Source organism: Gadus macrocephalus, chromosome 14 (genome assembly GCF_031168955.1).
Source record: "Gadus macrocephalus chromosome 14, ASM3116895v1".
Lineage (NCBI taxonomy): Eukaryota > Metazoa > Chordata > Actinopteri > Gadiformes > Gadidae > Gadus > Gadus macrocephalus.
Window position 1 is genome coordinate 8,717,851 of NC_082395.1, and position 15,802 is coordinate 8,733,652.

General features: G+C 39.2%; 3 protein-coding genes and 3 non-coding genes across 11 annotated transcripts in view; all 6 read right to left on the bottom strand.

Moving 5' to 3' along the window:
* cpne7 (copine VII) overlaps positions 1–5,324 on the bottom strand; it is a 26,366-nt gene extending 21,042 nt beyond the window's left edge. The window contains exons 1-4 of one of the 5 annotated variants that reach the window (XM_060071889.1): positions 4,629–5,324; positions 3,378–3,556; positions 781–963; positions 456–530 (exon numbers count right to left, since the gene is read on the bottom strand). In XM_060071889.1, the coding sequence (XP_059927872.1) occupies positions 456–530; positions 781–963; positions 3,378–3,551 (432 nt within the window). In that variant the 5' untranslated portion in view covers positions 3,552–3,556; positions 4,629–5,324. Of the gene's footprint in view, positions 1–455; positions 531–780; positions 964–3,377; positions 3,608–4,624 lie in introns of all 5 variants that reach the window. The other 4 variants (XM_060071886.1, XM_060071887.1, XM_060071885.1 and 1 more) reach the window with 4 other exon arrangements.
* Positions 5,325–7,180: 1,856 nt separating this feature from the next.
* Positions 7,181–15,802, bottom strand: part of rpl13 (ribosomal protein L13) — a 33,568-nt gene continuing 24,946 nt past the window's right edge. Inside the window, exons 1-6 of one of the 2 annotated variants that reach the window (XM_060071908.1) lie at positions 9,911–9,950; positions 9,366–9,483; positions 9,074–9,215; positions 8,526–8,699; positions 7,691–7,747; positions 7,181–7,381 (exon numbers count right to left, since the gene is read on the bottom strand). In XM_060071908.1, the coding sequence (XP_059927891.1) occupies positions 7,223–7,381; positions 7,691–7,747; positions 8,526–8,699; positions 9,074–9,215; positions 9,366–9,469 (636 nt within the window). In that variant the 5' untranslated portion in view covers positions 9,470–9,483; positions 9,911–9,950 and the 3' untranslated portion in view covers positions 7,181–7,222. Of the gene's footprint in view, positions 7,382–7,690; positions 7,748–8,525; positions 8,700–9,073; positions 9,216–9,365; positions 9,484–9,910; positions 9,951–15,802 lie in introns of those variants that run through there. The other variant, XM_060071909.1, reaches the window with a different exon arrangement.
* Positions 7,548–7,623, bottom strand: LOC132472671 (small nucleolar RNA MBII-202). The gene has a single exon (XR_009529141.1). It is a non-coding gene; the product is annotated as a small nucleolar RNA MBII-202 (small nucleolar RNA).
* On the bottom strand, positions 8,154–8,237 carry LOC132472669 (small nucleolar RNA MBII-202). The gene has a single exon (XR_009529139.1). It is a non-coding gene; the product is annotated as a small nucleolar RNA MBII-202 (small nucleolar RNA).
* LOC132472670 (small nucleolar RNA MBII-202) lies at positions 8,781–8,861 on the bottom strand. Its single transcript, XR_009529140.1, has one exon. It is a non-coding gene; the product is annotated as a small nucleolar RNA MBII-202 (small nucleolar RNA).
* On the bottom strand, positions 12,447–15,492 carry gcshb (glycine cleavage system protein H (aminomethyl carrier), b). The gene is made up of 5 exons (XM_060071912.1): positions 15,305–15,492; positions 14,196–14,275; positions 13,302–13,365; positions 13,076–13,207; positions 12,447–12,907 (listed from the first exon to the last, which is right to left on the bottom strand). Exons 1-5 carry the CDS (start codon positions 15,453–15,455, stop codon positions 12,813–12,815), a joined length of 522 nt encoding a protein of 173 aa, XP_059927895.1. The 5' UTR covers positions 15,456–15,492; the 3' UTR covers positions 12,447–12,812.

Consider the following 15,802-nt stretch of genomic DNA (forward strand, 5'->3'; position numbering starts at 1 on the left):
ACAATGTTTGTGCAAAGATGCTCAGATTACATAACAAAGCTTAAGGGCAATGGCAAAAAGAATGTAGTTAATTTGTGTCTCTTGCTTTGTCGGTTGTCTGGTTGGTTCATTTCCCAAAATAGCCCCCATACACTACTCTCTCCCTTATATAATGCTTTGGATGTGAAGAAGACGCTTCGCTGATTAGCACAAACTGAAGCATTTAGGCAGTGTCAGTAATACTATATTAAAGCTGTTATTTTACCAAAAGTAATATGTTTACCATTGTATGTTTCATAAACATACATAATCATTCTTAAAGTCGAACTATAGTTTCACAAAACAGAGATTCAATAGCAGCCCCTCCATCTAATAAATTCTACATAACATTCCCAACATGCATTAGATGTCCATACAGCACGTTCACCAGAAGACACTTCGACATGTCTGATCGGTTCTACTGCTGGGGAACCCACCGTGATCGTTGACTTTGCAGCATATTTTCCGTACTTTAACAGCAAGGGCTTTACCATCTTCTTTTGGGCCACAATCTAAAGGGGGCAGGAGATGACAGTACCATTACAGCCACATCGATAAGTGTTGGATGAGGCACATAAGCCAAGATGACATTCGCTCCATGCATTACCATAACCATATTGTGAGCATACCGCAAAGTGAACATCATTTTAAGAATCTAGCGGTCTCTAGCAAATGAATGCACTGACTCACTATGAAATCGAATTCCATCCAATTCCTCCACATCGTAACTAAAAGCATGTGGTTTATAACATGACAGCTAACCTGGCCGAGGGTACACTCCACACCCCCGAGGAAGTCATCGTCACGGGTCCCAATGCTGTGCGTGCCGTGGATGTCATACACCTCAAACCGTAGCTTCTGAACCTCCTCAAAGTAGTAGTCCACCATGAAGACCTTGGCAAAAACTGGATGCAGGTTGCTTTTGATGACCTCTGTCCTGTCCAGCTGGAAAGGCAGAAGAGATAATATATGCTGCTTGTATATTTTATAGGTCTATATTATCATAGTGTGGCTAAGGGGGCTAATTCCCCATAGCGCCATCATAACCTATGGCACATTATGAGCCCACGCCAAAACACATGTTCGCTCTAGTTAAGGACCCATTTCCCTAATTGGGCTTATTCACCTCGGGCTGTTGCTCCCAGGTACATATATAATGTGTGCCCCTCTGTTGTGCTACACGTAATGTCAAATGTATGTGTGCTCTGAGAAGCCGGGCCAAGGAGCAGAACCAGTACAGCAAATGTATTCTGACAAGGCCCTGCCTCATCTGCGCCACTTAATGTTACCGAGCGCCAAAGTGATGTGCTGAATGTAATGATTGATGATCGTCAACAAGTAGATCAATAATCTACAATTCAGGTCGGATCGCAACTCCGTCTTGTATATGCGTTCTTCTACAGATTGCCGGCAGCATGGATATCAGATCATTTTTCTCCCCCATACATTGTCTTTCACACTGTCTTGCTCTCTTCGCACCATCTGGATGGACAGAATTGGAATGAGCGTGTGGAATGTGTTGTGTTGATAGAGTCTGAACGGAGTAACAGAGGGATTAGTGGGTGCTCATGCCTGTCACACAAACACACACACACACACACACACACACATTCACATAAACACAAACACACACACACACACACACACACACACACACACACACACATTCAACCAAACACATTCACACACACACACACACACACACACACACATACATTCAACCAAACACATTCACACACACACACAAACACACACACACACACACACACACACACACACACACACACACACACACACACACACACACACACACACACACATTCAACCAAACACATTCACACACACTCCCTCACACATACACCCACCCACACCGATAACCCCTAAGTAGGATATTAATATAGGGTGTTGTCTCGCTATCATCACAGGTTTGCATTAAAATAGCATTCTAAATTATGACATTTCAATTAAGTCATTATCACCACAGGGGTAAGGCTACAGTGTCTCTGTATAATAAAGACCAACTAAAAAGACAATATTTTCGCTTTTTTGGGTGCATGGTGTGCCATGAAAAAAATGAAAGAAATTGAAAAATAAATTAAATGAGAGAGAAACAGTATGTAGGCTATGACATGGCAATATGAGAGATGTTGTAAGCATGGACAGTCAGCTGAGGAGTTGTCTAGGCTTGCAAACTGGCAAATATAATCTCACACATACACACACACTCGTGTGTGTGTGTGTGTGTGTGTGTGTGTGTGTGTGTGTGTGTGTGTGTGTGTGTGTGTGTGTGTGTGTGTGTGAGAGAGAGAGAGAGAGAGAGAGAGATGGAGAGAGAGAGTGAGATGGAGAGAGGGTGAGAGAGACAGAGAGAGAGAGACAAATAGAGACAAATAGAGAGAAAGAGAGACCTATTGAGTGAGAGTGACAGAAAGAAAGAATGAAAGTGGGAGAATGAAACAACGAAAGAGTCGGCAAGTCAATTTTTGTGTACATGGAAATGTATGCCGTGGGAAAGACACATTTGTGTACAATATGTAAATAATTACATCCAGTTCTGTCTTTTTAAATTTGTATCGTAATAATAAAACTCCTGAAGCATTGCCCAATGGGAGCTAAAATCATTAAAATGTAGTTGCAGCTGTTCAAATCTGATGCATCCGTAAGGTTATCTCCCTCCCCTCCTGAGTCATCATTGAGCGTACAAAAGGGTATGAATAAAGCCCACAGAACAAACATTCTAGGAAAAATGGCCACATAGTAAAGTACTATGGTGTTAATACTAAAAACAGGTTCCTATAAAATAACATTTTATATTCAACCATTAAGATTTGATGGATTTAATAAAATCATGATAGCACCATTGCTACTCTGAGAACATGTTCTCTATATTTGTGATATTTTTTTCACCACCAGACTGTATGATTTAATTAAAAAGGAAATCGCTAATGCCTACACACAAGGTCAGCCTGGGACTAATTTGAGAAAATGAATGTTTTATTTATAATTAGAGCAGGGCAACAGTAACAAACTGCTTCATCTCACATATTGCGATATAAGTGGCGCCCTTGATTGTGTATTTTTGGCAAGAACCAAACTGTTGAGCCCTACATCCATCTCTTCTATCTTTCGTTTTTCTGTTGAAATGCTAGAATTTGGGAACTGTACAGACGCATTGAGCTTCTTTAAAACAGTCCACACAATTCCTTCCAATGGACATGAATTATTTCTTGTTTAACATTGACATTAACTACTATTTGAGGGAATACAGTGTCTATGAAAGGGTCCAACTATTTCAACATTAACAAATATTGTTTTTGCAGGGGAAAGAAAAGCTGAAATATGAATCAACAGAGCCTTACCTCTGTCCATTGCCCTTGAGCCTGCACCATAATAATGACACAGGGATCGGACTTATTCAGCGTGTCTCTGTCCAGCAAAGCTTTGCAGGAGACGCGAAGTTCCACTTTAGAGACACAGGTGACAGGACCACCCATGCTGGCTGCTGGAGATGTGGCCTCCTGAATGTCATTCATCCTTGCTGGGGGTGAGAGGATCTGTAGCAGTCAGACCACCAACACACCGTTGAAGACTCAGGAGAAGCAAAAAAAAACAAAAAACGGTTGATCGTTGAGACCTCTGAGCGGAGAGGAGCGCTAACTCAAAAGCGTTGGATGTTTTGCTTTGGTACAGATGCCCTAATAAGAACACAAGAGGTCTTGTGTAACAGGCTTTTCCTCAAGGTAATCCAACCAACAGCAATCAGTGGCTGTCAAGATCTCTCCTTAAGAATAACATCCTGCTCATGTAGCCTACATCATATCCATAAAGGTGTTATGAAACCAAAAATTGTGCTCTGGCTCCTTGGCTGAAAATGCAATAGGATAGCTGAAAAAAAAGTTTAAGGAAATAGCGCAATTATACAACTTTTTTTTTAATTGCAATGCAAGCTCTATAGAAGGGGTGATATTAATTTATGTTATTTTTTAGTACTGTCGCGTCCATTGAGATCCCTTTAGTAAAACTACTAATAGTAGGCTACATGTTTACACGTGCAGTTAATTTGGTTGAGGAGAGGTTGTTTGTTATTATAGGCTATCAGGGAAGACGATATGTTGACTTGATAATGCTTTTAGTACCAAGGACAGCGCCCAGGATCAAAGTGGAGCGACCACAGCGAAGAACCCGTACAACCACAATTGTAGGCTTGTATTAAATGGCTTTACAGTAGTAGTAAAAAAAACGCGCTTATTCTTTGCAGAAGGAAAAGTTATAAGCTTAATATATAAATGAAGAAAACAAATCAAACGATTTTGCAGACTACTCGTGTGAATAAAACAGGAAATCTCTTAAAATTAGGTCATAAGGGAAGGTTATTACAAAAAAACAACCTACAAAGGGTTTCGTTTACAAATAGATACAAGAAATACGCCAAAACGATGACCTCTCTACACAGCGTTAAAGGTGGAAACGATGAATCACTGGATTGAATGGTAGTAGATTCCCGCTACTTTTAAAATAGACTGTCTTGCATGCAATCAAACAGTTTTAGTCGATACAAAACTGACGATCATTGAGAAAGGTGTTGCTCGTTGTAATTTATACTTACTCACTTGTTTAATCCTCTTCCAAAACAAAATGCATGTTTTATTCCCGCGAAACTCGCCGCCGAATCTGGCTTGGATTAGTCAGATGGGGAGTGAATCTGGTAGTAGGCTTGGTTTAGTAAAATGGGGAGTGAATCTAGTGCTTCGCTTGGTATAGTCAGATGGGGAGTGAATCTGTTGGTGGAGTTGGTTTGGCTAGGCGGGGTGTGTGATCTGGTGGTGAACTTGGTTTGTGCAGATGGTAAAATAATCTGGTGGTAGACTTCTGTTTGGTCAGATGGGGAGTAAATCTGCTGGTGGAGTTGGTTTGTGCAGATATGGGAGTGGATCTGATGAGCTTCGGTTTGGTCCGATGGGGAGTGAATCTAGCGGTGGAGTTGGTTTGCGCAGGTATGGGAGTGGATATGATGGTAGGCTTCGGTTTGGTCAGATGGTGAGTGATTCTGGTGGTGGAGTTGGTTTGTGCAGATATGGGAGTGAATCCGGTGGTAGGCTTGTTCTGTGCAGATGGGAGTGGATAAATCAGCAGCGAGTAATGTAGCCTACATTGCTGCCAGGAGCTACTTCTTCCAAACAAACGAACAGCATCAAGACTTCATTACTGGCCAAAAACAATCAATAAAGAACATCTAATAACTAACAACCACCTGAATAATATAGTTCTAGTCGGAATTTTAAAATTAGCCGTTTATAGAGAAAAGTCTGCCTAACCTGCTATTATAGTAAGTAAATCTTTTGAATACCTTAATAGAATAATTTCAATTTGTATAGGCCTACTCAAATATACAAACATTACACCGAAATAAATAAATACAAATTAATGTCACGAATGAGTAGTGGGCTCCATTCCTTAGATATAATAAATGGAATTTATGCCTAAACATCAAAGAAAGGTCTATATTGCATATTGATCCAGTTCTAATTAGCTACAACGCCAACATGCCAGTAAAACATAATACGATTTATATAGCCTATTTAGCGAGTTATATTGCCTAGAATATAACTGCACTTCAACACGCCTCAAAATGTTTTAATTTAAGTGTAGGCCTATGTGATAATTCTGTCTGTGTTTTTGTTCGTAAATAAGGATCGACATGGGCAGTTGGCCAGACAGCTGGGAGGCAGGGCAGGGGCTGGTGGAGCTGAGATTAATATGCAGGCACCTGTAAATGACTCCTGCACCACACACGAACGTAAAATAGGCCTACCTAGTGAAACATTACTAGACGTATTTCAATTTTTTTGCTTAAACCCCTTCCATTCAATGTATGCACTCATGACATGACATAAAAGGTATGCATATAATATTTGATCGATGAACATTTAAATGTTAAGAAAAATTCAGTCAGCAACACGTTAACCCTAGTAACCTAATTAAATAAGAGTCACTTCAATCTGGGTTCATTTCCTCGATCTCCTCGATAACTACTTTACTACTGCAGCACCCCGTTTTATTTAGAATTCTAAGTGGCTATTTAATCAATGCTCTAGGATCACTTCAGGGAAAACCATGTAACAAAGATCTGCTTCATATCGAGCAATGGAATTGCGTCAACTCTTGTAAGACTGATGAGATAACGGCTTCAAGATTTTTTTACACTATTTCCAATAACATATTGACTATAGGTTTAGTGCACAAAGCCCTAAATTCTAATGACCCACCTCGTTCATTCCAGGGGGATAGTTACTTTGAAAAGGTTCTCAATGTCCGATGTCATGACCTCCAAATGATAACTACATACATCAGTATCTAAAAAAAAAAAACACCCTTATTACACATCTGATTTCTTTCCAAAACAGCAAGTCACCTCACAAAGCCTACCCGTAATTATTGTACTCGCCGCTCAAAAGTTTAGTCAATTTAAGTGGGGGCTATTAAGAGTAGAAATGGTAGTCATTGTTAAAACATCTGATTCAAGTGAAGGACTGCTGTATATACTTCTGAAGGACTCGAAGTCTTCACTGAACTAACCCTTTACATGCGATGCAAAACGTAGTTCAACTTAGCAGGTAGCCTTTTTTAAATAGTGCGGCCCCTCATCGACTTGTTAAACTGCAGGTTTGTCGATCATTGAAAGTAGCTTCTAAAAATAGCATCCCAATGGAATGCACACAAATAAGTTGCAATGGACACCTTTGTGTATAGCCACCTAGGGCTTTTTGGTGGCAACTGCAGCACACTCGGAAGTTAACGCATAACAGCTGCCTGAGACACGATTGTATAAATGTACAGGCAGTCCTTGGGCTAATGACCTATGGCCAGCCCAGTGTTTGTAAAACCAGAAGGCATACCCGGGTTCAGGAAAGTACCATAATGTTCATTGGTTGACACTTCAAAAGGTCTTATTGGTCCCCGACAATGTTATCTAAAATCAGGCTTGTTCTTACATTAGAATTTGTTTAGGAGATTCTTTATCAAACCCGCTTAATGCAAGTGAAAACTTCAACCCCACATTATTGGCAATTATCCAGCCTAAAAAAAAAAACAGGTTAGATGGAGAATAGAGGACCTGCCAAAATCTTGATCTTTTAAAATTAAGTATATCATTACGCAAAGATCTTTTGTACATTTTATTTTGCAAAGTCCCAAAGCAAGATTATTACTTCTTCTTCTCCACATCCTGCTCTGCAGCCTCCTTTGCTTTCTTGGCACGAATGCCGAAAAGACGGGCGTTGGAACGAGCCATACGCAGGCTGGCGAAGGCCTTGAAGTTCTTTTCATCCTCAGAGATGACGCGTGCCTTCTCCTTCTTGTGGGCCTGAGGTGGAAGGAACAAGAAAAATAACTCAACACACAATACATACAAATGACACGCCAATCAATATATTTGATGGAAGTTTAGAGCTTTGAAACATTTAACATTTTGTTTGTTCCATCAAGTGAGTCCTGAATGACAGCATAAAGCATCTGATCATTTAAGTAGCATAACAGGCAGTCATCAGAAAAAAGGTTCAAAAGATTTTCATCAATGAAATACAGAGATTCCGGAGATTTGTCATCACCTGACTGCTGCAATGCACAAGACAAGGGCAACAAAGAAAGGGGTGAGATGGTGCATCAGCCTTACCGGTTTGATGGGCATAAGTACACCCATGTGCTGAGTGGCCATCTTGACTTCCTCCTCCTGAAGAAAAAAGTTTATTAGAAAGTGCAAGATCTTAGACCAATAGTTTAATATAACTGAAGGACATGGGGTTCATCCGCTGCGCTTCATTAACCCTTTGACAGTTGCCAACATTGACTGATTGAATGCCTTCCATGTCTGGCTTGTAAGCCTGACAATGAGGCTAGATTGATATTACAATGAATGCAAGGCAGAAAATGGAAGAAAGTCTTGTGTAAGCTCTAGTTGAGCTCTGGGGCTCAGTGAAAAAGCGTTGAAGACTTAAGACGTTCAATACATTTCAAGGCTTACTACCTTAAAACAGGAAAACGTATACATTTGAGCCTGCTTTACTTGTTTTGAACAGCTGTAAACTGGTATCAGAATGTTAAACAGTCGTTACTTTCTGTGCGTTGATTATCACTTGGTTGACACATACAGGCAGTCATCAGATAAAAGGTTCAAAAGATTTTCATCAAAGAAGTACAGAGATTCCGGAGATTTGTCATCATTTGACTGCTGCATGTGGTTAAAATTATTCTGTTACACATTGTGGTAAAGTGAAGTCCTGCACATGTGTCCATCAAGTAGAGAAGGAAAACAGTAGTTTGGTCTTGATTCTGATTAGACCAATTAATGCGGAACCTGTAGACCAACAGTTTAAAGTTGGCATACGTAGGTCAAATGTTATTCAGTGATTATTCAGTTACATTGGCAGTCGCTGAATGGGCCATCAAAATTGATTGATGATAAACTTAATTATACATATAGTCAACGTCTGTTCTTATAAGTCACTTACAGTGCTGTCTCCCTTCTTGGGGGCAGATGCCTTCCTGGGGAACAGGACCAGTTTGGAGCGGTAGATCTTCAGGCGCTGGACATTGGCCTGCAGAGACTCCGTGGATTTGTTACGACGGCGGTGATCCACTGCAATGCCAATAGTGCGGGCGGTCATCTTGTGAATGCCAGCTGCCTATAAGTGGAAAAAAACACGATTAATATATATTCTGGGAAATATTCCTTCATGAATGACGGCGTTGCTTATCACTTGCTTGACATAAACAGGCAGTCATCAGATAAAAGGTTCAAAAGATTTTCATCAAAGTAGTACAGAGATTCCGGAGATTTGTCATCATTTGACTGCTGCAATGCACTAGACATGAGGGGTGGGATGAGAAATCTAAGTGGGCTATCCCCCTTAAAGGGTGCACAGAAAGACACCAATTGCAATGACATTCTCTGTCCCAACAGTCAAGTTACTTTACCACCCATGGCTTGACGATGTCAGACACACGTAGAGGCAAGAAATTGTTATGTGGGATTCTTTACCTATAGATTATACAATACCTTGATCTCCGCCAGTGTGAAGCCACGTCCAGCACGAACTTTAGTGTGGTATCTGATGGTTGGACACCTGACCATCGGCCTCAGAGGTCCAGCGACAGGCCGTGGAGCAACACGGCGGGCCTTTGCCTGACGGGCCTTACGTCTGCCAGGGTTAAGATTTAGGTTTTCAGAAAATGGCAATCAAGCACATACATAGGCCTTACTGTGAGATTTATAATAAACCAGGATAAAACCAAGTACGATACAGGGCTAATGGTGCTCGCATGATATGTGGCAGTGTAACAGCATTTACCTGCGGATCTTCCTGGCTGGCTGGTTGAACCATGTCTGTACTCTCCTCTGCCAATCCTTGTGGAAGTGGGGGTTCAGGATCATTCCATTACGGCTGGGAGCCATGGTTGCCTACTTCCCTGTAACACATTAAGACACCGTTCATTAGCACACGCTGGAACAGTTGATAACCCTGCTAGCCGAAAACAACCGAGCTAGCTAGGAGCAATGTTTCTACAACGTCTTCAACGTTTAATAAAAATTGACCAAACGAAATAAATAGTCCGCAACTGTTTTGAGTCATTCGGAAATAACAAAAACAAGAGTACAGCAATGTTACCAACTTAAACGCCACGACTAAGCATGATAGCGCTACTGATGTGTATATTTTCACAAGCTAACCAACAAAAACAGCATTACCTAGCACTTAACTGCTAAAATGTTCACACTATTTTAATGAATAACGTGTACACTTTCGGATTAAATGCAGGAAATTAGTCTACATAAAGTGAAACAAGAGGATTGTTGAAGATTATTTGTAAAATAGTAGAGATTATATTGACATACCGTGTGGGGCGGAAAATGGCCGAAAAGAAAAGGAAGTAGAAAGGCAGTGTATTGTGGGAAATATATCAACCAGCCAATCGTATGACGAGGGAGTTTTTACACAATTATTCGTTTTTACAAAATAATAAACCACATTAACCTTCGTCATAAAACCACACAAGCAATTCGTTTAATTGATTAGCATTTTTATTTTATCTCAAAATGAAGTATCGTATGTCTTCATTTCGCGACTGAACTGCGCATGTGTGAACTACTTTCTACGTATTTGTACACTTGTTGCCAAATATACTATACATTGCTTTTCTTCTAGTATCTACATGAAATTTACCGAGCACATTTCATTCAAGAGGAGACTGAATATTCCAAGGGAGCATATACATGTGTCTTATAATGCAAAGTATCCATGTTCCACATTCTTAAATGATAGTGCCTCATCGATGAAGATGCAATAGATAAGAAGTTAATACGAAGATATTTTATTTATTTATTCATTTATTTATACATTAATTTTTTAAAAGTAGCATAGGTAAAAAGTGCAAATTATCTTTATCAGCCAAACCCTAAATATTGCTTAGCATTCTCTAACGGTTTGACCGAATTCAATGGAATCCATTAGTCAAGTCAAGACAACTTTATTTAGCACATTTCATACACATGCTGAATTGGTGTACGTTTTTTTTTTGAAAGCCTGCAAAGAGAACTTTACAATAATCGAACCTTCTAGTTAGAAATGAATGGACAATTTTTTGAAATCTTGAACACCAAGATTTCTAGTCTGGTTTTTGGTTTCAAGAAGAGGCACCCAAGGTGTAAGCAAAATGTCAGTCCCTCATCTCTGGCCCTGAAAACAATTATCTCAGTTTTGATAGTGATAGGTCTATATAGATGTGTGTCGTCCGCATAACAATGGTAAGCAATGTTGTTATTTTGAATAATTTGGCTAAGTGAGAGCATGGAGGTTGAATAACCTGCTATAGGGCTTAACCTTTGGGGACACCACCCATCACGGTGGTTAGTTCAGATACATAGTTACCAATGGAGACAAAGTAATTCCTTTCTTGTATATATGACATGAACCAGGACTGTGCCGGAAAGCCAAACCCAACTTTATAATCCTTCCAAAAGTATTGAGTGGTCAACAGGGTTGAATGCAGCACTATGGCCCAATAGCATCACAATTTAAATTTGTATTCAATAAATAAATAATGCTCAATATCTAAATTCTAAATATTAAGTCCATATCTTTATATTTGTGGAGTGCTTAAATGGCTTATGTTGCAAGCCTAGAATAGCAAATTACATATTGTTCTTATTTTCTACAAACTAAGAATAGAAGTGAATTTTATGTATGACACTGTTCTTTATTTCAACAATTTAACTCAACCCTAGGCCTGACATCTGTAAGAGTGCTACCTGACCAACTCAACAATCGGGATTGTTAATCAGGTATAATTAATATACCCAAAGCACCATGCTGACTGAGTTAGTATGCTCAGTGTACCTTTGATCGGGCGAAAGTCAATCTGAAAGAGTGTGCACAATCTATCTTCACTCCATGTAGAATAGTTTCATCTTTCATCTTTATTTCATATGAGCTTTATCTTTCTGGTTGATCTGACAAATTTGGCAACCTTTGAATGAATCTGCAGTTCACTTGATGTTGTCTACCAACACTTTAGCAGGTCCGTTGCCATGACCATCTTCAGAATCATTTCAGTCCACAGCAGTAAATCCCATCTGGAAAAAGAATGGTGCTCATGAGATGACTATTCTTCCTCCCTCGTTGTTGCATCATCGGCCCATCACTGACAGAGATGCATGGATGGTCCACCTTGAGATTTATTAGTTGAGTCTCTGTCAATATTTTCAAAGAAAGATCTACATTATTCTGATTAAAAACTAATCCAAGAGATTTAGTTAAAAATAATGCTGAGTACTAATTCTATAACTTTAATTTGGGAATTGGTAAGTAAAGCTATCGCCTGTAAGATACAGCTGACTGACAGATTATGATTTTGTTGATTGAATTACTGTCTGAATATTTGCATGATGAATTATTTCCATAGAAATATCAATCTAAACCTTTTGTTTTGTGATTGTTTAAATAAGCAATTCAAACTTTGAAAGCAGGCAGAGTAAATTGATTGACCCCCAGAGATGTCAACATAACTGCACATTTTCTAAGTCAGATTTTGCATGCCGTTCCTTATATTTGAGGCTTATATCAAGCATATTCACTTCGTTTTCAAAACCCCTGTCCCATTAATTATTGATCGACCTCGCTTTTGCAAACTGTGTCCATCTTAAACGGAGGACAAAGGTCAGATAAAAGATAAAATGGCAACAAGAGGCAGATTGTTCAGGATTGCAACCCATGTCCTTGACGTTCTCAATCACTAGAACATCGAGCTGCTAGTGTTCATATAATTTCAGTTGTGTGCTGAAGTAGGACAATTATATGAGTAATACATTTGGATACCATTTATGAGTCCTAGAGATGGTATGGTTTCTTTTGTGACAAAAACAATCAAAAAAGTTAAAGCGGGTGTAATTTAATGTATCTGATACAGAGCATCTACAATCCCTTTTTGTGCATCACACAAGAATTATGCTATTTAAAGAACAACACAAACTTGACAGATAAACCTACAAGGTTGGATCACATGCCCCTGAGGTTGTGTCGTGGATAGAAAAGGCCTTTCCATCTACATCAAAGTTATTAATGTGACATTATACGACAACATTTTTGGTTATTTAGATTATTTTACGTAAATCCAGAATCAAAATAAATATCGTAATTGAGAAGTCTCAAATCAGATGTTAGTCAACACGGCAGCAATTTGATTTTGATTTCATTACCAGCCTTGGCCTGTATGTCTATTGATATTTAGTCATATCCAATTTATTCAAGAGATTTAATAAACTTCTCATAGGCAGCATCGTCCATGAGGCCATCAAGTTCTGAGGGGTTTTCAATTGTCATTTTGATAAGCCAACCTGAAAGAAACAAAGTCATAATTAACCAACCACCTGTATTCTGGCACAGACCACCAGGAGTTTGTGAGTAGAACGATAACAATAGTATACTGCATTCTTTCAGCACATTTTTAAGTAAAAGTTATTGGTGATCACCACATCAAATATACTGCTAATATAATTACTTACCCTCTTTGTAGCAGGCCTTGTTCACAAGTGATGGATTTTCCGCCAGGTCGGTATTGACCTCAGTCACCTCCCCGGTCAGTGGAGAGTACAGCTCACTGGCAGCTTTCACACTCTCTAAAGCCCCAAACTCCTCTGCAACACAAAAGATACAATTGTCACAATATGAGAATGCTGGCCCCCCCTGTCCTGTTGATCCACTAAATAATACTGTCTGCAACTCTCTTACCCATGTTTTCCAGCTTTTGACCAATTTCAGGAAGGCCACAGTACACCACATCCCCTAATGCTTCCTGTTAACGAAACAAGAAGCACTGATTATCAGGGTGCTCTCATCAAGGGAAATTCAGAGGATATTTATGCTGTGAATGATGTTTAGTGTCAATTATTTGAGTACAATAATGAATTGTGTTATTAAACTCCTTGAGAATTGGGGTAAATATATTCACAATAAAATAAAGAGCAGGGAGGCGGAGGCATAAGGGATATATATGTATATGTATAGGGATCGAAATACTATATTATCCATTATTAAATATGTTTTGGAGTAATACTGGTCTTATTTATAAATCATGGTTAAAAATAAAATGCCAATTTAGTTTTTTATCATCATTATCATATATTATCACAGAGTATTGTTTGAAATAGAAGTGCAAAAATAATGGCCACTCATGACATTTGATTTGGTTACATGCCACATGTCAGACAGGAAGCTTCAATATTGTTAAGCCACTGATTCAATGGTAGAGAAATGTAAGACACTACTATTTGCTATGAAATTCAGGAATGACAACCAAGCAAGATCAACTTATCTGCAAATACAACCCATTTGTAATAAGTGTGCAAAAGCATGAAATGAAATCAAAAGGAAATCAAAATAATTGTAAACAATTCATCAATAGCCTAAATGTGCAGTATTCGTGTGCAATAAATCCTTCTTTTGAGGGTCTGCACACCATTGAACTCTGGTCCAGTGATCACTTTTTGAGCAATAATCATAAAACAGTACATTTCCTTCCTACTGTTGCTGTGGTAGTGGGCAAAGGGCACTAAATAGCGACAAAGACTTCAAGCACTGAACAATTAATCAATGATTAATATCACTATGGATGCAACAGCCTACCTGAGCAAAGTTGCTGATGCCAACAGTGCCGACTTTACCATCTACTTGGACCCACTCGTGCTTATCTGTAAACTTTAGAGCTGCAAAAAAGTTTGAAAGATGGTTAACAATCATAAGTTTGAACAGCATATCGACAGCTTTAATTAGGTATTCACAGAGTACCTAATGTATTTTTAGTTCATCATCTGTGTCTTCTAATGATACCGATTAATTAAATTTCCTTCATTCTTAAATTAAAGCAAGCAACATTTTCACACATACATATGCCAAATAACAACTATGCATGATGGTTTGCGTCTCTCATCTTGTTCTGAAAGTATATAATAGAGTTGACACAATATATAATATGAATGAATATATGTGTAACTTTGTGTAAAGAATAAGGAAGCCAATCAAATGATATACATTTGAAAAGCTGTCTTTATGACACCCAGGGAAAACCACACTCTGCAGTGGCAAAAGATTATGCAGAAAAATACAGGTTTGAACCAGATTGTGAATTGTGCAAGATGCTGAGGCATGGCCGGACAATATGAGAGGGTTCCGGGAGAGTGCTCTCATTTTGCCCCTGCCTAAACCGCTGTTCGCATCTATGACAAATCTGGCATCTTTTAGGCCTTCTGCTACCATTAACACCTTGAAGAGAATTGTGACATCTTCTCACTGATCAATTACTCAATAATAAACTATTGTTCTGCTACCGATTTACTTGTCATGTAATAGCCTATCATTCCAGACTGGCCAATGTCCAAGTTCCGCTTTTCCCCTTCCTAATAATGAATTACGGAATGGGGCATATACAGATAAATGTCTCTTAACTAAGCATTTTTTTTATGAGACCAGCACACTACTTGAAACACGTGATTCTCAATTTGGTTCGTTTTTAAATATTTTCCAGAAGAAAAAAAGTAGCATAACACAATTTCGTAAACTCGTCAGATTTATTTTGTAATTCTATGTTCAATTCTCTTTTATTTGCTATGCACCGTGGGAGATTGACCCCCACTGTCTTCTGATGCCCAGTGTCGCCCACTAAACTAGGGGAACGAGTGTCCATCCTCAATGTAAAACACACCGCTTATTTTAGATAAACACTCCAAAGACTTTACCTGTGGACAACTGTGAGGTGGTACTTAACGTCCGTGTGAGGTCAGTCCTCCTTAACTGCAGAGCCGCTGAAATCTGTGGTAGGGGCGAGAGACGGGGACCCTTGTGGGAAAAGTTTGCAGAAACGCAGCGGAGTGCTACTCTCATCGCCATCTTCACTGAGTGACGATCAACCGACTGGCTGCACAGTGCACAAGGGCTTGACCGCGAGATGAACGCGCATCACTTCTGCGCACCACCCCATGACTGCAAAACTCTGCATCTACGAATCTACCGGTAACTGGTTGCAGGTATGTTGAACAGAACATAAAGATTTCCAGATCAAGTTTACCTTAGTTAACTCAAATAAAATTACCATGATGCAGAAATAATCTGTGAAAGAGATTCTTCTGTTGGATAATCAATATGCTTAATTGCAAACAATATGTCCACTATATAAAACTCAACAAAATACAATTTATTTGAGACCAAAAAGGGTTTTGAGCCAGGGCTTCAGAAAA